The 24,668-nt window shown below is 35.7% G+C and overlaps 1 protein-coding gene across 1 annotated transcript in view; it reads right to left on the minus strand.

Moving 5' to 3' along the window:
- NAF1 (nuclear assembly factor 1 ribonucleoprotein) overlaps window positions 1-24,668 on the minus strand; it is a 40,747-nt gene that overhangs the window by 10,171 nt on the left and 5,908 nt on the right. The window contains exons 3-5 of the mRNA XM_038559138.1: window positions 9,747-9,840; window positions 6,393-6,475; window positions 562-722 (exon numbers count right to left, since the gene is read on the minus strand). Coding sequence (XP_038415066.1) covers window positions 562-722; window positions 6,393-6,475; window positions 9,747-9,840 — 338 coding nt within the window. The remainder of the gene's footprint in view (window positions 1-561; window positions 723-6,392; window positions 6,476-9,746; window positions 9,841-24,668) is intronic.

A 24,668-nucleotide genomic window follows, 5' to 3' on the forward strand; every position in this document is an offset into this window, starting at 1 on the left:
GCCCCAGGGAGTGATCCTGGAGTCCCAGGATTGAGTCCCGTATCAGGCTCCCCACATGGAGCCTGCTTCTCTCTCTGCCTCTCTCTGTGTGTCTCTCATGAATAAATAAATATTTAAAAAAAAAAGCCACCTGAAATTTACTCATTTTCTTTTTTTCTGGAGAATTATGAAGTCTTATTAAATAGGTAAGCCTATAATGTTCTAAGGAATAGTTTTATTTAAAATGGAAAAGAATTCTATTTAAGTGGTAATACTAATGCTGAAGTAGCATGTCTATTAAAAAAAAAGTATGTAATGGAAAAAAATATGAACTAGAATCAGAAACTTTATATGGCCCATATGTAGTCTTAGTAGTTGATTATTTCATTTTGGGTAAAAGATATAAATCATCTCTACGTGTAAAATCTAACAGATTGTTGCTTTCAGAGAGGTTATTAGGAAAATGAATGAACGCTTTGGAACACAGATATTTAACAAGAAACTACCTTCACTGAAATTTATTCCTAAAATATAAATATTAGATAAGCAGACAACAACTAGCATTATCAGTAATATACTTACTGTTTAAGTTTTTCTGTGAATATGTATTGGGTGAAGTCTTTCATTGATGGAGCAAAATACATAGTGTCCTTTATTTTAATACCTTTACTCTCAATGTGCTCTGAAGAATTAAACCGTAACACATAAAATGGATGTGCAACAGGTCCAAATATCTCAAATATCTATAAAATAGAAGAAACGTAAAGACCTCCTTAATATGTAAAATAATAACTCAAAAAATTAGTATTATTTCTTAAAACCAATAATTGTTACAAGGTAATTTTGACATGTCATAGCAATAAAACTGTATTTATATTTAAGTTACTTTTGCCTACTCACAAAGTCCTCATGTCTTGATTATACCAACTCATTCCAGATTTCCTTCCTTATGAATTTAAAACAAGTTAACAAGTTTGTTCCTTGCTAAATTCAAATCATCTTGGTGGTATACCAACTAGATACAAATAATGAATTTTTTTTTATTATTCCTCATTTAAGTTGTCAAGTATGAAGAAAAGAATTATAATGTGAGAAATAAAATGTTGTCACTTGGAATCTTATAACACAATTCAAAAGCAAGCTTCTGCTTTAATGGGTATTCAATCATTTCTGCTGTTTCCATACAGTGGTTAACATTTTGATAAAATTAAACTACAACTGTTTCTAATTCAAAACCTAGAAAAAGTAGATTTGAACTTGAAGTTGCTTATTTCTCCAAAACCAAAGAAGCTTATACAGCCTTTAACTTTTATGTAAAGGAACTGCTTTTAGTGTAAACGTATTTTATTTCTGAAAATGTTTTATGAATAATTAAAGGAAATCTCTTGTTTTCAAAATGTTCTCAAAATACCCAAATTTAAAAAAAAAATGTTTCTGATAATAGGTGTATGTCATAGAAACTAGACCATCACCAATGTCAGTGTCAACTTTTCTAGTCCTTTTTCTACTAATAATTTTTTTCTTTTGAGATCACACTGCAGTTTTGTATACTGTCCGCTTTTAAAACCGAAAGTTGCATTAAGTTTTTCCACATTATAAATATTATTTGCAGTGTAATTTCGGTAGCTATATTACACTCCTTTATAGATCTGGCATGATTTAACTAGTCTTAACAGGACACTTAGGGAGCTTACAATTTGTATAACATGATAAATGGTGCCATGAAGAACATCCTTCTAAATGTAAATTTCTGTACTTTAGGTTTTTCAAAAATTCATTTGTAAGGGGGCAGAATTATTGGAGCCAAGAGTATGATTATTAAAACTGGATATAAATTACTACATAACTTTCCAAATCGCGTGGACCACTTTAAACCAACTGCACTGAAAGTTTTAAACCAAAAGCACTGTTTTAGTACGTTCTCAGATCTTCATTTTTGAGAGTAAATATTCTCATTTTATTTTTTATACCATTTGACAGTTTACCAATTTTCAGGGAGGCAATAAAACAGCTCACCCATCAGGGTACCAATATTCTGAAGACATGAATACCCCCAAATAACTAGAGGTATTCAATACAATTAAAATGCCAACATATTCTGAAGTAACACTAATAGCATTAAAAATGTAACTTCTTTTTTAATTTTAAAGAAAATAGCAAATTTACTTTGAAAGGATTTAGATACAAAGAGTAGACCTCTTCCAACCAGAACAGCAAAGGACAGAGGGAAATACTGCAGCACAACTCTTACTGGCTCACATTACATACAGTAATAGACTGTCTTGTCATTTATTAAAAAGTGTTAAAAACCTTTCTTTTTTTTTGAACTCCTTTGATAAATATAGACAGATCTGATTCTTCAAGTTTGGACGAGGATAGGAAATATGTTTAGAAAAATTTCCCATAAAGGTATTATAATAGTCATTGTTTGCAACCTGATACATAAAGCTGTTTTTCCCTCGGATTGGTTTCATGGACAAAAGAATTCCATTTCCTGAGAAATGATTTCACTAAAGAAATGCCTGTACAGCTTCAGGTTTACACAGGGACTGGTTTGAACAAAAAAGCTAAGTGACATACAAAATGCTTGAATAAAATCAAAGTGTACTTATTAGTTAACTATTCTTAAGATCTCAAGTGTTTATGAGCCATACCTATGATAAAATCATTATAAGGTTTTAAGTAAAATAACACCAGGTAACAGGAAGCTACTTTAAAGAATGCATACGTAGCTTACATCAAAATGGTGAGGTATTTATGCTCCTACCTCCAAGAGCCATGGAATACTTGACCGAGTTGACATAAGCAATTTAGCTAATCCAGAGATATAGGAAAAAAAGGTTTAACAATATTCTAAACTACTATCAATTACGAAGTATAGATTTTAGACTGGCTAATACCTGAGAGTTAAATAAACTCTAAAGAGCAACCTCAAAGTAGGGCTCAGGCCAGCCCCTTTCATCTCCTAGTTTCCTCAAACCCTGCATCCCAGCTCACTCTTCAGGCCTGCCTCTGAGGATCCTGCAAGTTCCAAACTACCTGACAACAGATAAACGGAAAGGAAGGAGTGGCTGAGGACAGCAGTGTGAGAAACAAAACTTAGGATTATAATGTCTCTAAGATATTTACTTTAAGGTAGGCGAGAAGCTTTCCTTACACTTTAAATAAAAGTATATATTCCATAGAAATTATCATGAATACTTAATCCAACTTATGTTTTATACTTACCATACCACTACCATGTCATACAGATGTAGCATAAGGACTGTTAGGAAAAAAAACCTGACAAGAAGAGCAGTAAATTCATTCCCCCAAATTCTCATGCCACAGCATAGTCCAGGCTTAGATGTTCCGTAAGCTGCATGGCACAACTTGTAGTGGCTGGGGGCCTGCCACAGTCAGAGGGCTACACCTGCACAAAGCACTCCGAGAGAGAGAAGCTGCACACTCCCCTCGCCACACACACGTTACATATTTCTTGCTTAGCCTAAGAGGGATCAGGTAATCCTCATTTCTACAGGTAAAAGGAAACAGATCAAACAGGCCCAGGGATAATGCTGGAAAACTGCAAATGGAGAGCCGAGATCTGCATACTGCTGCTCTGAGAACAGCCTTCTAAGAATGCCACCTGCCAAAGGCCTTAGCTGGTTCCAGCTGGGCCAGCTTCTGGCTAAGGTACCAAAAGGGAAAAGGGGGAAATGAGCCCCCACAGCCATCCAGAATTCTCTCTTATCAATCGCTTTACACTAATCACTGTGTTACTACTACTTCATAAGTTGCTGAGGGAGGAAAAATAAACACTGTATCAAAATAATACAGAGACTTTCATAAATTCAGCACATACTACCAATCAAGATTGTAATATATTCTTTTAAAAAAATCAGTAAAAATTCCTTCCCAACTCTAACAAATAATGAAAAGTAAAGGCAAAACAAATAAGTAATTCATCTTGTACAGGGATAATAAATTGCACAGGTTGGTCAATTTTTAATCCCCTGATAAAGACCTAAATATTAAAAATAAAACTTCATTCATCATTTACCAAGAGTAACTAATCATTCCTAGGATTAAAGGGCAAAGGGTAGAACACAAATCCAAGGACACCTCCCTTAGATCAGTGGGGAAGGGGGAGGAAGGTGGAAGGAAAATGCATCAGGCAGACAGACTAGGTGGGAAACTCCATTTTATTCCCTTTTAAGATTTTATGATTTTTGAGTAAATGCGGAAAATTCCACTTGCTTAAGCATCAATGAATTAAGACATACAGAATATTTATCACTGTGTCTCTTTATGTTCAAGAGTAGAGGGAAAAGAAAAGGATGTGCAAAGGTTTGACATTGAAGATAAAACTAATTTAGTATACAGATAAGATCTAAAACAGATTCAATTTCATTTTCTGGTCACTGGTTCAACTAATAATCCCAACTCTACCCACCCCAGCCTATACCATTATTTTGGGGGAATCACATCAAGGCATTTAGATTTATAAGCAAACATTTTTTAAAGGCTTGTCACTTCTTGAATATACAAAGCTCTCTATGTAAAATGGAGAAATTGATTTAATTTTTTCTCTAGACTTATGTCACATAACTAAAGTTAGAGGCATAAATGTTACATTTTTATCTGACTAGTTTCAATGTCAAATGACAAAAGAGCTGAATATTAACATTAGCCACAATTATAGAACTAAAAATTCAAATGTATCTGATCAAGATATAAGAAATGTGAATTCAGAGGTTTTTAATTAGCAAAGTGTTGGGTACTTTGAAATTAAAATCGTCTAAGCTAGCTACTTAAAGAAAAAGGCAACTGTCATGAAAATCATAAATAAAAGGAATCATGGAAATAATCAGTTTCAACTCATCCAGAAAATCAAGAAAGAAGTTTCCATTCCCTCTTTTCCCTTCTCTTCTTCTACTACTTCCTGGAGGACAGTGAGAAATGCTTGGTCTTTGTACCACAGCAGAATACTGGTTTCTCCTAAAGAAGTACACATACCGATGGGCATGGAGAGCTACTCAAGGCAGTCACTGACTCGTTTACTATTCCTTTTCTCTCTCCACCTTCTCTGAGGTTAAGCCCCCAGTGAATCTCTAACCACTTAACACAGGCACCAGCAGAACCGATACTTGAAACAAAAGGACTGAGCCCTGGTATTTGAAAGGGAAAAAAGTACAGCATCATCCTTTAGGCATTAAAGTCTTTTTTTCCTCTCACCAACTTTCTCAAGAATTGCCAAGATGTATCAGCTCTGGGCTCCAACTAATTCTGTCACTGATTGCTTTGCAATCCTAAATCACTCATTTCTCTTTAATTAGCTTGTTGATCTAAAAAAAACAAAAAAAAAACAAAAAAAAAAAACAAAACCAAACATATGTAGGTAGTACAAGGTAGGCAGGACCCTGATAAAAACCTGATCTCTTTCTAATATGTGTGAATGGGACAGTAGGAAATAGCAGATAAAACGGAAAATATATAAATGACCCAATAATATAATTAAAAAGATATGTTTTTTTCTGATCAGGTGTAAATTAATTGTATCTCCTAGAACAAAAAGGAAGCCAACTGTTGGTAGATTATCTGGGAAAAACTAAACCCCAAAAGGGACTTCCCCAAAGATAACAGCTGGTTTCTTGTTTTCTTATTTTTATTTGTTTTCAACACAGTACACATTTACTTAGCATTTATAATTTACAAAGCACTGTACTTTCTAGAGTGGAGAATGCTGAGGTGAATAAACTACCCGTCTACCCAAAAAAAGGAACACTTGGTTAGTATTTATATTCTTGATCTTAGAGATTTTACATTCTCTGCTGACTCTCAGCATTGCCTATTTACTGGGTAAAATGTATAGTCTCCCATATTAAAGATGGACATGCAGAGTGTTCCATTTGAAAAATGTTATAAGGGATTTGACTTTATGGCAAGTGCTAAAGTACACAGACTCATAATTCCCTAGAATGTGCTTACAGAGACACTGTAGCTATTGCTGAAATCTTTTTCCCCTGTTTCTTCTTTCCACTCTTAATATTCTACCTGAGGAAGCCAAAGTTTAAAAAGTTTTAAGAGCCACCACTCAAAGGGACTCACAAACCAAAAGAGTTAAGAACTCTTACAGTAAGAACTCTTACTGTAGAAAGTTTCCTGCACTCAACTTTGGGTACCTGGAGGTATTCAATATGCAGACCCACCGCCTCACAGAGTACCTGACAAACAGGAAAAAATGGCATGAAGTATTGAAAAAAATCAAGAATAAAATAAAACTCAAAAAATAAAAATAAAAAAATAAAACTCAGAGCTCTATACTGCTCATCTACTAAAATTAACAAATTCTTTTTAAGACAGATAAAGTCAGAAAAACCAATCAACAAAGAAACAGAAATAATTGTAAGATTTGAATTTTTTTTACAAACCTTTCCTGCTGCCTGCCGATCACTTTTAAAAATTACAGTCTCCTCATTAACTGGAGGTAAGTTAGTCATAGATTCAATTATTACTGAAAAATGAAACAAAGGAGATTATTTCAAGATTTAATCACAAGATAATGTAAAATTTAAGTGAGAATTTAATTTAGCCTTTAACTTCAACAAAATGAAATTTAAGGTGAGCTAATATACCTCATAACTACTCTTAAAAGAACAGTCTATTATCAAGTGGCACACGGAAATAGATTCTACATATTTTAATTTAAAACAAAAAGCTACAATTCTAAGAAAAAAAAAACTAAAGTAAAAATTCTCACAGAAAATTGGTATCATCCACTAAGAAGTCAATAAAACAAGTTATGTACATTTTCCCAAGCAATTTTTACTCAAAGTATAATCACATTTAGTCACAAAACTCCTGTTTTAGGAAAAATTAGTCTTCTTTCTCACTCTAGAAATTCTTTCTACAAAGCACTGAGTACTCACTGATCAATGAAAAAGCTAAAGACTTCCCAAAAGCATCTTCCTCTGAACAGATGCAGAATAATGGAACTCACAGTAATTTTTATCATTCTCCTTCTCAAAAAGCAAAAGCATTATCCCACTAGTCTATCATAATCTCCAATTCCTGTAAGTGCCACAAATGTTAAACAACCAAGCTACCAGAGCAAAGAGAAAAAAAGCAAACAATAGGCTCTTAGAAAATTAGAGCAACATGTAAGCATACTTTGCCACATTATACAGATAATGGCATGTCCACTTGAGAAATGAAATACGTTCAGGTTATTAAAATTCATTTACAAAATTCCAACTGTATTCAATTATTTATAACAGTGCTTCTAAGTTCTAAACATATATGGAGTAAAAGAGCACAGATCAACAGTTTTTGCATTAGGTCTGTTTCTTGAATAGATGATGAGTAAGGACTGATGGTGACAGTGAGCACTCACAGCATTTTCAATCATTTCTCCACCTTAATCCCCTCCCCAAGAATCAAATTACATGAAAATAAAAGATCACCTAATCCAATACCCTCATTTCATAGAAAGATAAAACAAAAAAACAGGATTTAAGGGTTTAATATTATCACATGGCCAATTTCAGACGAAGGCATCCCCAGAACCTAGAGTAACCTGGATCCCTAGTTCCAATCCTCTTCCTTTAACAACATGACTTCTGACCGTGTTTCCTTCTAGGTGGCAGTTGCAGGTAGTTGGGTACAAATAAACCTAAAGTTTGTACCGTACGCTGATAAAAATCTCCAAGGCTATCAATAGCCAAAATATGTACCAGTATAAGATCCTTAATTTCCTGAAATCTCTCTACTTCTACCCAGGTGGATAAGATCTAAATAGCCTCTTGCATTTTCCAAAGTAAATAAAGGGAGAGAAAGAAAAACAAGCCAGCATTGTAGAATAACTGCAGAGTACAAAGCCAAATCCTGTCTTTTTCTCCTTAGGCTCTTATCTGAATTCACATATTTTTTGCTTCATGTACTAAAACTTATTATATTTTCTCTTTTGTAATTTGCTCCAAATCACGTTCAATATTTTCCGCTCTCAAAACAGGGTAGCATGTGCTGATTTTGAGTCAATCTTTATTCCCAACAGCTTGAGAATTTTGTTAGTCTATTAGGGCATGCTAGTGAAACCAGTATCTTTAAAAAGCATTATTCCTTGCACATCATATATTTCATATTTTTTTCTTGAGAAACATTACAACCTTTTTCTATATGCATCAAGTCTAATAAATGCTCAACTCACTATGTAATCAAGTTATTACTTATTTGACTTACTTATGCATATTATTAAATGCCATAAGATAACTCAAAAACCAGTAAATGTAATGACTCAAGAATTAGTTTTAATAATCATGATTTTTATTAAAAGAAAGTTTCACTTTAATCAAAATTTTGATTAATGAATTGCAGAAGTACAAAATTACGTAATTACAAACCTTTTAAAATATTGGAATGGACAATGTTAGAAAAAGGTCATAAGTCAATTTCTGGACTACCACTGACCCATTATACAACTGAGCATAAGGGCAAATGAGTTAGGCTTTTCTGGGTCCCTTAAGTCCTGTAAACTAAGGGGGCTGGTGGACAATCTAGGTCTTTTATCCAGTTCAAATATCCTTTGACTTTGTCAACTCTGAGTTCTACTTTCAGATGGATCTTGGTATGAGAGCTAATGGTAACTACATTAACTTCAAGGGCTTTAGTATACTTACCTCACATCCTGCGGCTAAAAGAAATCTATAATATCTAGTTCTTTTCTAACCAATAGCTTTATATTTCATGACATTAAATGACAGAACTTTCTAATTTACATGTTTCTAAAATAAAAATCAAGGACAGTAGGTAGAACAATGTCCCCCTTGCCCAAAACACCCAAAACTCTAAACCCTGAACGTATAAATATGTTATCTTACATTAAAAGGGGGGGGGGCATTTTGCAGATATGATTAAGAATAAGGACCTTGAGATGGGGAGATTATCCCAGATTACAACCCTCCTAAGGAGTCCTTAAAAGTAAATAATCTTTCCAGGCTTTGGTCAGGGAGAGATGTGATGAAGGGAGAAGGGTGGGAGAAGGTATATTACTGACTTTGAAGATGCAAGAAGGGGGCCATGAGCCAAGGAATACAGGCAGCCTCTAAAGCAGAAAAGGACAATGTTCTCATTCATTTGGGGAATATAAATAATAGTGAAAGGGAAAATAAGGGAAGGGGGAAGAAATGTGTGGGAAATATCAGAAAGGGAGACAGAACGTAAAGACTGCTAACTCTGGGAAACGAACTAGGGGTGGTAGAAGGGGAGGAGGGCGGGGGGTGGGAGTGAATGGGTGACGGGCACTGGGTGTTATTCTGTATGTTAGTACATTGAACACCAATTAAAAAAAAAAAAAAAAGAAAAAAAAAATAAAGCAGAAAAGGAGAAAATGAGTTCCTTTCTAGAGCCTTTAGAAAGGAACTCAGCCCTGATGGACCCCTTGATTTTAGCCCAGTGGGACCCACATCAGACTTCTGGCCTACAGAACTATAACACCATAAATTTGTGTTGTTTAAAGCCACTAAGTTTGAAGAAACTTAACAGCAATAAAAAACAAATACTCCAAATAAAAGAAAATTCTGGAGAAATGTCAGTAAAAGCAGACTTTATATTTTTTAAAGACAATGCATTTGTGAGTTACATATATAAAACGGAATTTATTCAAACTTAATTACTATAAAATGAAGTATTATTACATATGTCACAGAAAATGCACTTGTCATAAGCCTTTGATTTGATGAGTACAAACTTGGATATAAAGAATTTTATTTGTAAAATTATTTACATACCTAATTGCTCAATAATACTTGAAACCATCCCAAAAGGCTTTAATTCAATATCTTCAGGCAGAATAATAGTGAGTTCTTCAACAGAAGGTAGTTCCTATAATATAAAAAAGCATTAATTTTCCTCCAGCTTCAACGACTAAAAAAAATGGGACATCATTTCCATTTAAAGCACTATAAACATTCCTGAAGATGGGGTCTCTTAAGCACTTATTCCATCTCTGATGTTATCGTTTTTAGTGTCTGACAGTATTTCTTCCACCTCCAGTATCTCCCCACATGAGTGACGCAACAGCATCTATACCTTAATCCAGCTAGACTAAGAACATGGACAAAATACCTACATTTTTTCAATCATACTTGAGTGAGACAAAAAACAAAACAAAACAAGCTATTATTGTTAAGGAATCCAATGTTAAAAAAAAAAAAAAGGACATTTCACATAGTGATTCCCAGAGAAATAATTCTACTGACCACTACAATTTCTCCACAGAAGAAGAGTTCTCTCTCTTAGCTGTCTTAATTTGGTTACTTTGACAGAGATTAAGTAGTTGAAAACAGCAACAGCAATCTTTCCTGGGACTGTTTGAAAAAGAGTGTCTGGCCTCTTCAGGAAAAAAATCTAGAATTCTTGGGAAACAGAACACAGGCTCCCTCGAAAAGCTGTGAAATGTTGCCTAGTATCTTCTTTCTCTATGTAAAAAACTAAATATCTTTACATTTAAAAATTCTTTTCTGACCCAGCTACTATAGTAATCTCAGTTGCTATAGAAACTAGATGCTGAAGTAGAGATGAAGTTGAAGAGAAGTCTAAGAATAAAACTGACCTTAGGCTTTAAGCGAAATAAACAGAATTTTCTATTTTTGACCTTTGCCAAAAGACCACAACTAACTTTTAGAAGGCTTGAAAGTGTAAAGATCCTATTACTGGCATGTTCGGAGTTGGTTTGGAAGGAAAAGGTAACTTGAAGAAATGCTGAAAAATATGGGAAAACCCTAAACAGTACAGTGTATTACAGAGGACTATATCATGGGTAATCATTTTCCTCTTCAAGGATTCAACGTTTTTAACAAATCAAATAACCAGAGTTAAAGTATAATTCGCTTCTGGGAGATGCTATTTTCTGATTGAGAATTACTCATGAACAACCACACTGAAGGTCTCAACAAACTCCATTCAGAAGACTTAACTTCTACATGGTTAGTCTGAATGGTGCTGGAGGAAATGATTGTGTTTTATGCGTCAGAATTTTTTCTGAGTACTTTTAGGGAGAGGACAACCACCTGTCATTTTTGCATATTAAATATGGATAGTCTTTTCTTGGCAAGACCATGGTTTGAAATTGGTCCATGTGTGTATTAAAATAGAGAAGGGAGTACAGTTGTTAGAACTGGGAAAGAACATGTGACATGGAATAGCCTTGTTAAGAAGTTTTCAGCTAAAGAAATCCCACACCCAGTTGAAAACGAGAATGGAGAACTACGATGCTGGGAGATAGCAGACGTGGAGAGCAAATCACACTGACTTCTGCTTCTAGGGGTGGCACCCCTAATAAGTAGAGAATGGCATTTTCTAATGCCGAAGTATAGTGATGAAATCTGAAATCTGCCCCACTGACTAAGCAAATTACAGTTAAATCTAGAACAAAAACTTTCCCTACTTCTGGACTGCAATAAAGCCCACTAAAATAAAGTCAGGATCATGTAGGTAGAACAAAGGATAAGGAAATCTTCAAAGAGGAAGTGCTGTTAGATATTTTCGGAAAACCTCTGAACGGAGGAGGAGGGTAGGTATGTCATTAATGCTTAGAACACAAAATAATGTTATTTTCAAATAAATAAATGCTATTTGGCCACAGAATTAAAAGTTCTTGTTTTGTATTTTCTATTAAGAGGAATAAAGGCCATGCAATATATTATGATTTCATACAGATTATAACTCTGATACTGTTGATTTCTTCTAACTTTAAAATATAAAATACATGCTCCTGTTTTTTAAAAAAGGAAAAAATTAGTAGTACAGAGGGACTCAGAGTAAAAAGCAAAAATTCCCTATTTTACTACTTTCAACCTTCCAATTCCTCTCCATAGAGCTCTGTTAACAGTACCTTTCAAATACATTTACCATGCAGATATAAACTTTATTTCTAATTGTAAAATGTTTTACTTATATCCACATTATACTGCAAGCTATCTTTTCTATATTTTGTACATCTTTCTACACCAAAACATAAACATTTAATTTTTTTTTAGATTTTTTAAAAATGTATTTATTAGAGACGAGAGAGAGAGAGAGAGAGAGAGAGAGAGAGAGAGGCAGAGACACAGGCAGAGGGAGAAGCAGGCTCCCTGCAGGAGCCTGATGTGGGACTCCATGTGGGACTCCATGTGGGACTCAATCCCAGGTCTCCAGGATCGGGCCCTGGGCTGAAGGCGGCGCTAAACCGCTGAGTCACCGGGGCTGCCCAAACATCTGATTTTTTAGACATTCTTACAGTGTATCTCTGTAGACTATAACTTAACACATCACCTGATAAAACATCTGCCTCTTTTTAACTTTTATCATTACACACAATGATACAGTGAACTATCCCTTACATGCATCTTCAAGTCACTCCTGTGATAAATCCCCATAAGTCGAAATGCTAGACCCAAAGGTACAAATGCCTTTATAGTTTTGACAGATACTGCCAACTTTCTTTTCAAAAAGGTTGTCAATTAACAATTCCACAAACAATGAGAGATTTTCTCACACTCTTGCCATCACTGAGACGCAAACTTTCAATCTCTGCTAGGGTGACAGGTTGACAATATAAAACAGCATCTTGCTTTTATTTTAATTTCTTCATTAATCAGAAAGACTGAAAAAAAAAAAAAAAAGAAAGACTGTGCATTCTTGCATGTTTCCTGGCTTTCTAATTGTGTTTATGAATTGTTTGTATATTTTACACATTTTTCTTTCAGAAGGTTCTTTTTTTATTAACTTATAAGAGAACTTTGGGTTAAAGAACATTTGCCCTTCACCAAATATGAAAACATCCACTCCCTTTTCTCCCAGAATGGTTTTTAGCATTTAAGTTGCTTAATGAACTTTAGCATTTTAATTTTTATATAGTCAAATACATCTATATCTATATATCTATATATATTGGCTTTTGAGACTTATGTCACAGAGAGACTTTCCCTATACCAAAATCATTTTTAAATTCACTATTTTCATTGCTTCTCCAATTTCAATTTTAATATTTGTATATTTGGTCCATTTGTAATTTTATCCTTGTAAAAAGGCAAGGCACAGATTGGCTTTATCTTTACCCATATTACTAGCCAATTATTACCATATATTATAGAATAATCCATCTTTTTCCCTACTAATATGAAAAATAAATGTTAATACATACTAAATGTATTCATATATTTGGGTTTTTTACTGAAATCTCCATTCAGTTCTACTAATCTATTTCAGTGTCAGTAATAAACTATTTCAACAACTGTACCTTTCATTGTATGCTTTAATATTTGGGAATAAGGCTAGGTCCTCTATCCATTCCATCCATATTTTTCCCCTTGGAATTCTTCTAACTATTCTCATGCTTATTTCACTAAGCAAACTTTAGAACCATTTTGTCATATCATATAGTATTGATTAAAATCACATTTAATTAGATTGTCTCAAGTCCTAAATAGTCCATAGGTTTATCTGAACCCATCTTATACCTTATTTGCTATTGTATATTTATTTAATAGCTTTTATTGCCATTATAAATGTATCCTTTATAGAGTATCATTTGAACATAAGAAAGCATCATGCTGAAATTTTTGTCTAATGACTTTCTTGTGTATTTCCAAAAAAAGTAAGTCCTCCTCCTCATTTTCAATTATTACATCATATTTTTCATTTTTCAAATATTGATTGGTATGTCCAGAATATCAGGCATCAAGAAAGTGTAATGATAGTGGACATGATGTATGACTATTTATTAGGAATGTTTCAAATGTTGAGCATAACAATGCATCTTGACTGAAATTTCTTTTTAAAAATGTGAACAGGGATCCCTGGGTGGCGCAGCGGTTTGGCGCCTGCCTTTGGCCCAGGGCGCGATCCTGGAGACCCGGGATCGAATCCCACGTCGGGCTCCCGGTGCATGGAGCCTGCTTCTCCCTCTGCCTATGTCTCTGCCTCTCTCTCTCCCTGTGTGACTATCATAAATAAATAAAAAAAATTATAAAAATGTGAACAAAAAGTGACCATCTATTCCTACTGTGTTCTTATTTGTGTGTTTTTAAAACCAGACTGCTGAACTTTAATTCCTTTTCATCATCTTTTGAGATCATTATAAAACAAAATTTACTCTAAGTTGAGAAGAGCAGGTCAGCTCCAGGGTCTGATGAAATCTCGATGTTCTCTAAGGATGTCTATGAGACACATCTAGCAATGAGGAAGACAGGTGAAGATATACAAAGAATATTTGTTGTGAGGCAGGGATCCACTCCTGTGGCCAAAGGCAGAGTCTGCCAGGATTCCTTACTTCCTGTTATCCTGTTTCTTACCCATGTATTAACAGGATGAAATTGCCTACAAATGGGAAGGATCTGTCTCATATAGAACCAAACTTAGAGAAAAAAAAAACAGAGAAATACTGTTATCTGTGATCACCACCATACCTTTCATTCCAATTCAGTGATCCCACTATCTTATGACATAGGAATGTATATACAATTAGATTCCTAATATTACTAAAAAAAGACCAATGAAGGCATTAAATTGCCTCTTGATAGTTAACAGACCTACCTGAAAAAGTGATGTGCATGAAATCTCTATCCCAAATACTCTGCAGAACATAAAAGGTATATAAAGAACTAAATATTACACATAAAACCTATAATAAATGAAATCAGCCTAGTACAACTCCAGACCAAAGGCCTATTACCGAGTTTACCTTTGAAAGTCCAGTCAAGCCAAGCAATATAGTTGCTTTGAAAATGGCAGATATTTGGGGAATTGGATCAAAGAGTATGTGTATTTGTTCCTTTTAAACAAGCATGCTTTCCATAAAGATTTTTGTCAGGCTTCAAGAGGCAGAACTTTAGAAGGTTCGAAAGGAAAGTTCCTGGGACTATCGTGTCCGAATGGGCAGTACATGATCTTGTCTTGATATCTGTATGTCAAATGTTACTTTCTCGGCCCTAACCATGGAATCTGAAATACTGTACCTCCACCATGCCTAGTTACTCTTTATTAAATTATCCTGTTAATTTTCTTTTTTGTAAACACATTACTGTCTAACACCCTATGTGTTGTCTTGCTTAAAGCCATTTCAAGGTAATAAATCCAACAATAAGCAGAACTTGGCCAGCCTTGTTCATTGCTGTAACACCCAAGACAATGACCAGCATACAGTAGGTGCTTAGCATAAACTTACTAAATGAAATGACTTAGATCTCATCAGTCTAAGTTAAACAAAACTCTCAAAAGAAATCAGTCTTTTTCAATCAGAGCAAAATCAGATAATGAAAACATAATTCCCAGAATTCAACAGAATCCCCAAGGAATGAAAATTAAAAAGGCAGGTTTCTAAGGAAGCTTCACTGTCCAGAACTGATCCATAGATACCTCGGTTTGTAGCAGCAAACAGTATTACAATCATTAGATTAAAATCTGGCTCCCTGTTAACATAGCAGCTGTTCAGCAGCTGTTCCCAGTAAGATAATGAATAAATCTGCTCAGTTGCATAATATCCTTTTAAGAAATAAAAATCCATCACTTTACTTTTCCATGAGTAGGGGAAGAATGTGTTTGTATCACAGAAAAGAGGAAAAACACACAAATTCCAATAAAGAAAAAAAAAAAAAAAAACAGTAGCCAGAACACACATTGGACAGACACTACCACTCTTGATAGGACACACAGGATATGAAGAATTAAAAGTAAAAGGCATAGTGATAAAACTAAAAAACCAGGGACGCCTGGGTGGCTCAGTGGCTGAGCGTCTGTCTTCAGCTCAAGGCGTGATCCCGGGGTCCCCAAGTCCCCAATCGGGCTCCCTTTAGGGAGCCTGCTTCTGCCTCTGCCTATGTCTCTGCCTCTCTCCCTGCGTCTCTCATGAATAAGTAAGTAAAATCTTAAAAAAAAAAAAAAAAAAAAAAAACTAAAAAAACAAAGGTAGAGGTGATGAGGGAAACTTGGGATAGAAAGACCTTCTCCACCATTTAAGTAAAAGCTAGGTATACTGAAAATAAAAGAAGGCTGTTTACTTCAGGTAAGAAGATTAAAGTATGAGCCTGGATTACCCTACAACCCTCATGGAAAGATGGATAAGTGGGTAAGAAAGGCTCTTGTTATTCTGCTTATACCAGACACTAACTACATTTGGTTATTTAAATTTAATTAAAATTAAATAAAATTTAAAACTCAATATTTGGTTGGACTAGCCACATTTCAAATGCGCAACTGTTAAAGTATTAACACAGCATGGACATAGAACATCTCCACCACTGCAGGAAGCTCTACTGAACAGCACTGCTTTACATTGTCATACACACAAAAAGCCCACCATTACAAAACATACACCTAGGGATTAATAGCACCACTCTATTTTTGGCCATTAATACAGATACAACTTTAGGCCACATTTTAACAACATACAACATATTGCTATGTAGTCTTAATGATAACCTGAATACTTTGCCTGGGAAATGAAGATCTGTGATAAATCTCTATTTTTACCACTGTCATTTCCCTAAATTAAAAAAAAACTAAAACCTGTCTTAAGTGTACAATATCTACAACTAGAGATAAATATCCATGCTATCACTTAAATAAAGTTAATATTATGTATAAGGACTCAAAACAAATGTTATTTGTAAGAACAAAAAATAGGCAAGGAAACAAAGAAAAAGACTTCATTCACATTATTAGCAAAAGAAAAAGCCACATGGAAATTAAAATCCCGGGCAGCCCTAGTGGCTCAGCGGTTTAGCGCCGCCTTCAGCCCAGGGTGTGATCCTGGAGACCCGGGATCAAGTCCTGCATCAGGCTCCTTGCATGGAGCCTGCTTCTCCCTCTGCCTGTGTCTCTGCCTCTTCTCTCTGTGTGTCTCTCATGAATAAATAAATATAATATTAAAAAAAAAGGAAATTAAAATCCCCAGATACATAGTGCCATTTGGTAAATGAACTACTAAAATTCAACATACTAAATACACAGTTCCAAGTCAAAGGCTCTATTAAAAGATAATATGGTCCAAGCACATGCAATTTAAGAAAGCTTACATTATGATACAATCATCTATCACCAAGACAAAATATCCTACATTATTCAGAAACCAAATAACCAGGTAGCTCAAATGATCAAATTCTAATGTTGCTTTTTACGCAGGTCTACACAAGTACTAAAAACACAGCACACCGAAATCTACCTGTTACTAGTTGTGAATCTGCTCTCCCACTATCTTGGGCAAATCACTTTCTTTCTGGGAATCAGTTTTCTTCTCTCTGAACAGTGGGAAAACTGAGCAAAGTTCTGAATATTTCATGCAAATGGCCAATAATACAATTTAAAAAAATGTTTAACTGCATGTAATCAAAGAGACAGCACATTTAGATACAAATTATATTCCAGCCTCAAACACAATTACTGTAATTCTGGATAAAAGGTTCCCATAACTATGGCATTAAAGAAATGCATGGTCCTACCCACACTTCTGAAATATCCATGAAAGAGCAATTATTGTTTATGTTACAAGAATATTATTATATTCTGATTTCTGAACATCTGTATGGCCTACAAGGTTGTTCAGTTAAGCAAAACATTCAAATGTAACCTATTAAAACAAACTGTAGACACGTTAGTTAAAAAATGGATGTGAGACGTCCAGTGCAAAAATGGAAGGAGCTAATGGGTCAAAAATGGCCCTCTGAAATGGTGACATTTGTGCATTACAATGACCTTGCATTTTCCAGCTCTTAAGATTTACTATTGGGCAAGAAAAAAAATCAGTAAGGAAAAAAAAGTCAGTAATTTATAATTTTCTGAGGCAAAATTATCTGAAGAACCTTGATTGGGGTTTTTACTTATAAATCTAGAAAAAGGGCAGCAGGCAGTAATGGGAAAAAGAATTAAAGATTCCAAATGACAACTAATTCAATTGGCTAGACTGGGGAGACTTTTCTTAAAAGTGCGGAAAGTGGAATAAAATTATCTGACCACTTTCCTTATATTACCCAAAAATAGAGGACATGCATGTGGCAGCCAATTACCTGATGCTATTAGGTGAGCCTTCACTTTTCAGATATGGTTGGAAAGTAGGATCCAATCCCTGGAGTACTGAGAGCCATGATTGAAAACTTTTTTTTTTTTTTTTTTTTCCCCTATAGCTGGTAAAACATATTGGAAAAAAGAATGGATTAGATCTGTACACTGTGTGGTAGCTAAGACCACATATAACGTTTAGTCCAATATTTCAACTTTACAAAAGTCCTTTTATAATGTTCCATAGAGCTCAATACACATTAATTGCCCTCATTAATTACCCTATCGAGTATACTAAACTTAAGATTCAGACTAGCCCACAAATTTTTTCTTCTTTTTTTAAAGGTTTTATTTATTCATGAGACAGAGAGAGAAAGAGACAGAGAGAGAGAGGCAGAGACACAGGCAGAGGGAGAAGCAGGCTCTATGCAGGGAGTCTGACGTGGGACTTGATCTTGGGACTCAGATCACACCCTGGGCTGAAGGCAGGCGCTAAACCACTGAGCCACCCGGGCTTCCCTAAATATTTTCACCTAAAAAAATGAAACCTAAAAAAAAAAAAAGAAACCTGGGGATAAATCCTACTTGGTCATGGTGAATAATCTTCTTAATGTATTGTTGTATCCTATTGGCTAGTATCTTGTTGAGAATTTTTGCATCCATGTTCATCAGGGATATTGGTCTATAATTCTCCTTTTTTGTGGAGTCTTTCTCTGGTTTTGGAATTAAGGTGATGCTGGCTTCATAGAACAAGTTTGGAAGGACTCCATCTCTTTCTATCATTCCGAACAGCTTTAGTAGAATAGGTATGGTTTCTTTAAACGTTTGATAGAATTCCCCAGGGAAGCCATCTGGCCCTGGACTTTTGTGTCTTGGGAGGTTTTTGAACCAGGAGGCTTCAATTTCCTCCCTGGTTATTGGCCTGTTCAGGTTTTCTATTTCTTCCAGTTCCAATTTTGGTAGTTTGTGGCTTTCCAGAAATGAGTCCATTTCTTCTAGATTGCCTAATTTATTGGCATATAGCTGTTCATAATGGGTTTTTTAAATCGTTTGTATTTCCTTGGTGTTGGTAGTGATCTCTCCTTTCTCATTCATGATTTTATTTTTTTTTCATGATTTTATTAATTTGAGTCTTCTCTCTCTTCTTTTTAATAAGGCTGGCTAATGGTTTATCTATCTTATTAATTCTTTCAAAGAACCAACTCCTGGTTTTGTTGTTCTGTTCCACAGTTCTTTGGTCTCGATTTCATTGAGTTCTGCTCGAATCTTCATTAACTCTCTTCTTCTGCTGGGTGTAGGATCTATTTGCTGTTTTTTCTCTAGCTCCTTTAGCTGTTAAGGTTAGCTTTTATATTTGAGTTCTTTCCAGTTTTTGGAGGGATGCTTGTATTGCGATGTATTTCCCCCTCAGGACTGCTTTTGCTGTATCCCAAAGATTTTGAATGGTTGTATCTTCATTCTCATTAGTTTCCATGAATCTTTTTAATTCTTCCTTAATTTCCTGGTTGACCTTTTCAACACTTCTTTGCAGTGTCTTTGTATTTTTCTTTTAAAATGAATACAATGTTCTTACCCTGTTTTTCTCTAAAATTACTGCCAGAAACAAAGTTTCTAAGATTATCTTCAGGACAGCCTGGGTGGCTCAGCGGTTTAGTGCCGCCTTCAGCCCAGGGTGTGATCCTGGAGACCCCGGATTGGGTCCCGCGTCGGGCTCCCTGAGTGGAGCCTGCTTCCCCCTCTGCCCGTGTCTCTGACTCTCTCTCTCTCCCTGTGTCTTTCATGAATAAATAAATAAAATCTTAAAAAAAAAATTATCTTCAAAAGCTGACTCACATAAAAATATAATCTATCTAAATAAGAAACAACCTTCAACAATATAACTCTAAGCACTATTTATAAAAAAAAAAAAAAAAAAAAGATTTATTTATTTATTCATGAGAGAGACACAGAGATAGAGGCAGAGACACAGGCAGAGGGAGAAGCAGGCTCCATGCAGGGAGCCTGATGTGGGATTTGATCCCGGGTCTCCAGAACCATGCCCTGAGCCACCAAGTTAAGGCAGATGCTTAACCGCTGAGCTACCCAGGTGTCCCTAAGCAATATCTTTTTTTATGTTAACTGAGGAGTCCATGTTTCATCAAATCTAAGGCATTGACTTTATATATCACGAAGATATAAGCACTGCCAAATAACTGTAATGTCATCAACTTTTAGTCCCAAATTTCAAAATGAAAGAAATGCCCATTAATTAACAACATTAGGCATATGGATAATAAATCAATGAACAAGGAAACACTCCCTGAGCCCCTACTATGTAAGCAACACTGGAATACAAGTGCCATGCCACAGACTCTATCTAATGAGTGAGATAGTTCAAATTCTCTTCACCTGTCACCTTTCCATACCCATCTGATCTGTCTTACAATTCAGGATGACTTCCTTGACCCCTGCACTGCCAGTTATCTCCTCTTCCACTCAATCCTACTACTTTGTATGTCCAGTACCATTCATCCCGCATTCAATCATTAACTTTCTGGTGTCACTTTGCTTTTAGCAAAAGTATGTATGCTCACTCTCTAGCTAGATTCCCTTTTAACAGACATTTGTCTTTATCCTCTAAAGCAATCAGAACTTATTAAAATCTACTGAGGAATAGGGAAATCTAATAAAATGGAATACTTTTATATAATAGCCATAAATACATATATACACAGAACATACATGGTTACTTTACCGAATAAAACACTATCTTCATAAGAATATCTGAAAATATTCTTTTAGCTTAAGGGATCATTTCTGTTTGCTATAAGCTCTACTAAAATAATTTTGTATAATGAAGCACAAAATTTAAATTTTTTTAAAAATCTGAGCACTATTTTTAAAAAGCACCAAGCATTAATTTAAAAACACCTCAAGTATATGAGCCATTTCTTAAATATCAGACATTTGGAAAAGAATGTTAAGTTTTATCAGTATTCTATGATACATAATAACTTCAAATACATTTAGAGTCATAAAATGCTAAGTTGAAAGAGGCCTGTATTTAGGGCAAAGCTTACAAAGTAAGCTAGCCCTTAAAAACAACATACTCAACTCAATCATTATTAAGTGAAGACTATGGTACACTGCAAATACATGGATGATGAGATCAAAAATTAAGAAATAATCTGCTGTAACTTCTGACCACCTGAGGTGGCCCAGATACTTCTATATCCTGTAAGGATGTTTAAGGGTATCTGTCTGCGCTGCCAAAATCAGAAAGAAAATCTATGTACTCAACCTAACTACAAAATGCCTTCGTTTTACAATATAACATAGGCAATCTCCAAACTATGAAGGTTCCAAGAAATGCTATATTATGTGTATAAATATGCATTAATATGCCTACTGCAGTATTGTCAGTTTTTTATCACCATAAGCACGGTAACCATAACTTTGAAATGTTATGTAAAGCCTTCCAAGTTTTCAGAAAAGAAAATAATAGGCATTAATTTAAAAACTTAATTTCTTTTTTTTAAGATTTGTATTTATTTGAGAGAGCACGCAGGTGCATGCGCACATATGAGGGGGGGGTGAGGGGCAGAGGAGTGGGAGAAGCAGCCTCCCCGCTGAGCAGAGAGCCCCAGGGAGCTTGACGCAGGCTCCACCCCAAGACCCTGGAATCATGACCAGAGCCAAAGGCAGACACTCAACCCACTGACCCACCCAGGTGTCCCATAAAATTCATTTCTGATTAAGGTTCTGAAATGTCACAATCCCATAAATGTTTTTTTGATTTTAATTACACGTGATTTATTTAAATAAAGAGTTCAGGACATCAATTGCTGAGAAAATTTTTTGAAAAGGACCTAATTTTCCAGTTTACTGAAACACTGAATAAACCCTATGTGGTTTAAAACAGTTTCAAAGCTGTAATAGGTACGCTGCTATTTACTGTGTAGGTGTTATATAAATCTTCTCAGCATTAAAGAGGAGTTTATGATCAAAAGAATAATTCCACTTGGTTAAATTTAACAGCATATATTACATAACTATGACATTATAAAAAGAGCCAACTAAGACTACTTTCCTTTTCTATGCCTCTGTACCTAACCATTCCCTTTCTTTAAAATCAAGATACAACCATATCTTGTCATCCCAAGGGACTGTTACAACTCTCTAAGGTTTAATTCTAAAAGAACAATCTTGAGATTATTTCACTGTGGCTCCTATATACTTACAATTAAAGATCGGCGATAGTTAGTAGTTAGATCACCAGGATCTAACTTGCCAAGGATGGAAAAGATTTAAAAAGCTAGATCCACGGAGGTGACATTCCTGCTTGACAGACTAACTGGAGGTAAAAATTAAGGTCAGCATGCCTGAATGGCAATAGGAAACAACCTAGAATATGAGACATTTTATAAAGAGATGAACATAAAATTGGGTTAAATTGGGCAGGTCTATTCTAGAGATCTTCTAAAGATCCAGCACAAACTCTGAAATTGATAAAACTGTTTGGCCCATTTTAATTTATGTATACCTCTTAGCAAGTCCAACATGGTTACAATGTTTCCTTAATTTTCTTCAGCATTTCATTAGGAAACTAAATAAAATACATAGATCAAACCTCCATGCACAATCCCTGCTAAGAGGGTATACCAGTATGACCCGAACAAAATGGTATATTTGACATTGGCTAGAGCTGGTTTTAACAAGGGACAGTTCCCAGGAAAAGTGGATTGTCGGAAAGGGAAAGGGAAAGGGAAAGGGAAAGGGAAAGGGAAAGGGAAAGGGAAAGGGAAAGGGAAAGGGAAAGGGAAAGGGAAAGGGAAAGGGAAAGGGAAAGGGAAAGGGAAAGGGAAAGGGAAAGGGAAAGGGAAAGGGAAAGGGAAAGGAAAGGAAAGGAACAAAACACACACACAAAAAAAACAAATCCAATAGGATTGTCTCAAAAGTCGGCAAAGAAATCTGGCATTAATTGGTTGGTTCAAGGGGAAAATCGAAGTAGAAGCCAGGGTCACAGCAATCTACATGCAAACTAGAATTTAAAAAGATTAATCTTTTTTTTTAATTTTTTAATTTATTTATGATAGTCACAGAGAGAGAGAGAGAGGGGGGGGGCAGAGACACAGGCAGAGGGAGAAGCAGGCTCCATGCACCAGGAGCCCGACGTGGGATTCGATCCCGGGTTTCCAGGATCGCGCCCTGGGCCAAAGGCAGGTGCCAAACCGCTGCGCCACCCAGGGATCCCTAAAAAGATTAATCTATAGGTAAACAGAAATCAGTCAGTAAAGCAAGAAAAAGACACTCAAGATAACTATGAGAATATCCAAAGACTTGTAAAAGAAAGAGCCTGGCTATCTCCTCCTCAATAGCTGCCTTAGTTCCCATTGGCTTCCCCATCCAAGTCAGTTTACAATGCATCCCCCTTCTCTTGAGGTAAGTTGAGTCTTTTTTGGTTGGACAACCACAAGAGTCCAACACAAGTCACATGTTGGAAACTCTTATGTGATAAACTCTTCCAAGTATTTCCCTTTTACTCTCTAAATGGGATGACTATTACTGACTGAACAGCGTCCCTTTCTGAAGTGGAGAGAAGATGACTTCTTTCCTGCGACAGAGAACCAATTCCTTGTGGTTTGCAAGGGGCTGGTACCACCCACCCAAACCTCTCCTTCCTCAAAATACACACACATTTGGACTCCCTTCCTGTCAACGGGCTTTTACGTGTTCCCACCCTCACACCTGCCCATGTGTGTTCTCTAAAGCATTCACTTTCCTACATATCCTCCCACGCAAACAGGAGTGATTATGTGACTCATGCCCAAGCAACCTAAATACAATCCCACTAGCCTCAATGATGAGTTCAGGGCTGTGTACCAGGCCCCAGGTAAACCGGTACACATATCCCCCAAGACTTTCATATAGGACTATCATCAATGACCAAACTGCCAGCCCCGTGGAGAAAGCAGCAGAGTCCTAAAGACATTGAGTATACACGGCCATACCATTCTTGGTCTGCAGGGCCAAGTCATTCTCCTCCCGTGAACTTCAGAGTTGAAGTCCTGAAGGAGTCCTCATATATGCCCTAAGTCAAAGATCTGTGGCAATCCAGGGAACTCATTCCTCTACCTAACTCCAGTAGCAGTGGTCTAAAGGACTAGGAACTTCCAGTAAGTTGACTTCCTAATCATGTCAATATAAAATAAAGTGAACAGCTACTCAAGAATCCAAAGTTGAAAAATAAAGACTATAATTGCTTCTTCCATCCTTCCCAAAGATCCCTCGGAACTGGCACAAAAAAGGAACAGATTGGCTCACTGTTCAACTTTCAAAAGCTAACATACCTTTCCAGCAAAAATTTAATTTTCTGATTATGAGCCAAACATACACTCTCACAATTGAACAGCACTTCCAAAATTATATTTGTCTCTGCTTTATTTACTGTCTCTTTCCACCAGGCACTATGAGAACAGAACTGGAGGGTCTTGCTTACAGCACCTGTATATGAATGGTGTGCTGTAACAGTTTAAGAATGAATGAATGTAAGATGCCTGTCGTTTCCTCACTCATTCTATAATCATACATTACTGCTGACTGACAACCCACTATCTGTCAAGCATCCTATTGGACACTGGGAGCTAAAAAGAGCAGATATGAACCACCTTCAGCCCTCCAGAAGGTGGTTCCTG

This window comes from Canis lupus, chromosome 15 (genome assembly GCF_011100685.1).
Source record: "Canis lupus familiaris isolate Mischka breed German Shepherd chromosome 15, alternate assembly UU_Cfam_GSD_1.0, whole genome shotgun sequence".
Lineage (NCBI taxonomy): Eukaryota > Metazoa > Chordata > Mammalia > Carnivora > Canidae > Canis > Canis lupus.